The sequence below is a fragment of the Empidonax traillii genome, unplaced genomic scaffold, assembly GCF_003031625.1.
Source record: "Empidonax traillii isolate 1590-97213 ecotype Southwest subspecies unplaced genomic scaffold, ASM303162v1 scaffold6781:size5688, whole genome shotgun sequence".
NCBI classification, from domain to species: domain Eukaryota; kingdom Metazoa; phylum Chordata; class Aves; order Passeriformes; family Tyrannidae; genus Empidonax; species Empidonax traillii.
In genome coordinates this window covers 2,075-5,688 of record NW_020961974.1, presented here as the reverse complement: position 1 = coordinate 5,688, position 3,614 = coordinate 2,075, and the positions used below count along the sequence as shown (strand labels likewise).

The 3,614-nt window shown below is 35.4% G+C and overlaps 1 protein-coding gene across 1 annotated transcript in view; it reads right to left on the bottom strand.

Annotated features, from left to right (window-relative positions):
- Positions 1 to 775: 775 nt before the first annotated feature.
- LOC114073517 (RAB11-binding protein RELCH-like) overlaps positions 776 to 3,614 on the bottom strand; it is a gene marked incomplete at its 3' end in the record, with an annotated part of 3,403 nt that continues 564 nt past the window's right edge. Inside the window, exons 2-4 of the mRNA XM_027911252.1 lie at positions 2,861 to 3,008; positions 1,460 to 1,616; positions 776 to 899 (exon numbers count right to left, since the gene is read on the bottom strand). Coding sequence (XP_027767053.1) covers positions 776 to 899; positions 1,460 to 1,616; positions 2,861 to 2,972 — 393 coding nt within the window. The remainder of the gene's footprint in view (positions 900 to 1,459; positions 1,617 to 2,860; positions 3,009 to 3,614) is intronic.

Below are 3,614 nucleotides of genomic sequence, written 5' to 3'. Positions count from 1 at the left end.
AACACAAGTAGCAGTATTTAGTATTTGTGACACAAATAGTTGAAGTACGTAAAAAAACCAAAATTATCTTTTGTATCTTTGCTATCAATGGACCCTCTTCGAAATACAGCTATGATAATCAGTATCAGAACAATTTTATAGAAGCAACAGTTTTACAGATAACTTACAGAAAGGGCTTTCAAAGACCAGAGACTTGTTTTAATCTCCTCTCTGGAAGCAGCATGTTATGCTAATACCTAATTTTATCTTTAGGTATGAATTCCCTTTAAAGTATTTTTTCATTATATTCAGAAGTTATTTTATGGAGAAAAATTATGTAATTCCTTGATTAAAATGTTTAGATGTCATCTGTAGAAAATATTTCAGGCTGGGAAAGTATTAATTTTAAATATACAAGTAAGTACAGGCTGAAGTACTTATGTACACCACAAACTGCTGCTGCTGCTCTGAAGAAAGAACAGTTTTAAATCACTAGAATTAGGATGATCTCTCATCTCTCTGTCATTCACAAAGCAATATGAAGAATACAGTTTAAAAAACCCAAATCATTCCTTGTTGGGCAAGATGAGGCGGCCATTCCAAAATGACCAAAACCAGAAAAGGACAGAAATAGAGCTTTAAAAATACCAGGCTTAAATGCACTTCTGGAAAAGCATCAGTGTGACTTGAAAATATAAATGGTCACATATAGTGTAGGTGTTCAGACATAATGTAAATACAGAGAATGTATATTATCAAGGTACTCTGTATTAGAATATTTAAGCTAATATCTTACCTTAGTGTTTGTAAAAATTTTCCCAAATGTCCTACAAAGTCTCCAGAAAAATCTAGAGAACTCATGGACACAGGCAGTTGATGCTACATTGATCTTGCCAACTATTTCTATAAGCTGTGGTAGCCTAAAAATCAGGAAACAAAATGATATTAAACACTACTCTGATCTTTTGTTTCTCTCCAATTACATTTGTATAGATTTCCTGTTTATATAAATAAATACATGCACACACAGAGCACTACTGGTTCTAATAAAATTAACTACTTGACCCATACAATTCCTGACCCATGAAGAAAGCAAGGGTTCAGGTGCCAGAAGTCTGATCTACATTTTCAAACATATGTTACTATCTATCATGAGACAGTCAGAATACAACAGTCTTCAGTTCAACAGAGAACTGACAATATCAGAAAAAAAATAAGAAAAAACTCAACCTTATCAGAGCAAGTCTGATAAGCAACACATTCTGTTAAATTGTTGATATTTTTTGAATAAAATCCAAGTCAGTTCAACATGAAAACTAAAATGCCTAAAATAAATCCAATGTTTTCCTCTTCAATAATTCTCAAAGACAATCATACTTAGTATTGTCTTATTTGGTAATTGTTAAACATGACCATGCTTAAGAACTATTAATTTTGACACATTTTAAAATTAGGAATCCTAAGATACAAATTAACTCACAGTTGATTGACTACCCATAGCAGAGACTCCCAGCCTGTGGTACCCTCATGTTCCAGCTGATAGTCATAGAGTTGCAACAACACTGCTAACTGTTCGCGGCTTCCGATGATGATGGCCACATCCTGAAGGGGCGATACGGGTCGGGGGAATCTAGTGACTGTAATAGCAGAGAACAAGCAGTCATGAACAAAAGAAGATGATAACACCATGGAGTGATGTTTGAAATGAGAGCCAAGAAAGTAGGAAAATCCTTAGGTCCCTTCTGCATAAGGTTATCAGTTTGCTTTTAAAAAATTCAGTGAGTTAAAATCATCTCTGAAGAGATTATATAACTCTCATTTAAGAAGAGAAAATGCTGATATAGGGAGATTATGCAATTATCATTGCCAGCATGGCTTCACCAAGGTCAAATCTCTCCTGACTAACCTAGTGGCCCTTATTATCAGAAGAGAATAATTTACACTTAAAAAGCAAGACCACAAAAAAATTCTAGACCATTAAAATACATGGGGACTGAAAGCCTGCTACACCAACACATTTATTTTTTTTTTTAATTCATGCTTAAAATTATGCAGCAATGAATTTAACCAACAAGAACATCATCTTTCCAACTGCAAAACTCAAGAAAGCCAGCCAATCTGTAATGCTTCCAGATTAATGAAAAGTATGTGATATTTTTTCCATCACATTTGTGGAGGGAAAAATGTCAGACTAGGCTGAAATTGGAAATTTTTGAAATCTAAAAAGTTGTTACCCTTTCTCTGCATCTTCACACACCACACTATTATCAGCATCTGGGAGGTACTACCAGTAAAACCTTTAAAAAGTATTTGCAACAGAAGAAAACATTTTACAGGTTAAGATTGTTCATCCAGATTCAACTTTACTGTGAGGCCATTGAGTAATAAAATGGTTTGGTTTGGAAGGGACCCTAAATATGATCTAGTTCCAACCCCTCTACCATGGGCAGGGACATCTTCCCCTAGACAAGGATGCTCAAAGCTCCACCAACCTGGCCTTGAGCACTGACAGGCATGGTGCAGTCTTCTAAGATACTCCACACACACATAATAGATGGTGACACTCCTGCACTACACTGTATTTTTCGCACTTTATAAATTTGTAAGAATTAACTGAAACCGAGGCTAGCCTTCCTGAGCTATTACTGGTTACTAATGTAAATCAATTATTGAAAAACCTTCAGGAAGTACAGTTAAAAATTGCTTTGCTTTCTCCAAGTTTCTTACAAGACGTAGAGAAGAATACAGAGATGAAATAAAATTTTTTTTGGTGATAATCAGGTCTCAAGCATAGTGAGGGGTGGAAAAAGGAAGAATTACTTAAGGATTTGCTAAGGGAGACCAATATGAAAGAAATCCATATCAGAAAGTAATCATTTACCTTCTATTTGTGGTACTTCTCCCTGAAGTTTAGCCTTGCTTGTGAAAGGTGCATTCTGTAGCACCAGTGCAAACAGCGAAGGAATCAGTGACTGCAGAGCAGACAGATACATGTGGAGCTTATGTTCATCCAAGCCATGTTCTCCTTCCTGAAACAAACAGGACAGTTACTCAGTTTTCAATTTGGATGATGAATTCACTGGCAAGAGATGAACACATCTGCAATGAGCTTCTACGCAGAGACACTAATTATATAGCAATTTAGCCTAACCACAAACTTAACTTTGCCTCATCATCCAAATCCCCTTGTCACCCTTAAGTCACCTCTACTCAAAAGATTCAGGCAATACCTTTAGCAGTTCATGCTGATGAAAAGAGTGATATTTTGAAAGAACATTTTTTAGCACATTTTGGAAATGCGGAACCTTTGTCTCAGAGGCCAAGGCACCTAAACTGACTAAACTAGTTGCCTGCACTCTGAAAGCAAGCAACTTGTTTCAGTCTGTTAGACAGTTATGAGGTACCCAATTTTTCTAGAACTTTTGAGATATCTACCAAATCAAGTGTGCAAACTGGATCATAACTGCAAATGATCTAAGTAAACAATTTAATTCTACTTTGCTTATGTAATAAAAACTGCACTTTATTAAAAGCTACAAAATTTAAATATTAGGCAAACGCTTTTAGGCTATAAAGCAGAACAGTATTAAAGAACAATACGTTTAGTTTTGGAGGGGTTGGTGTTTTTTCCTTTT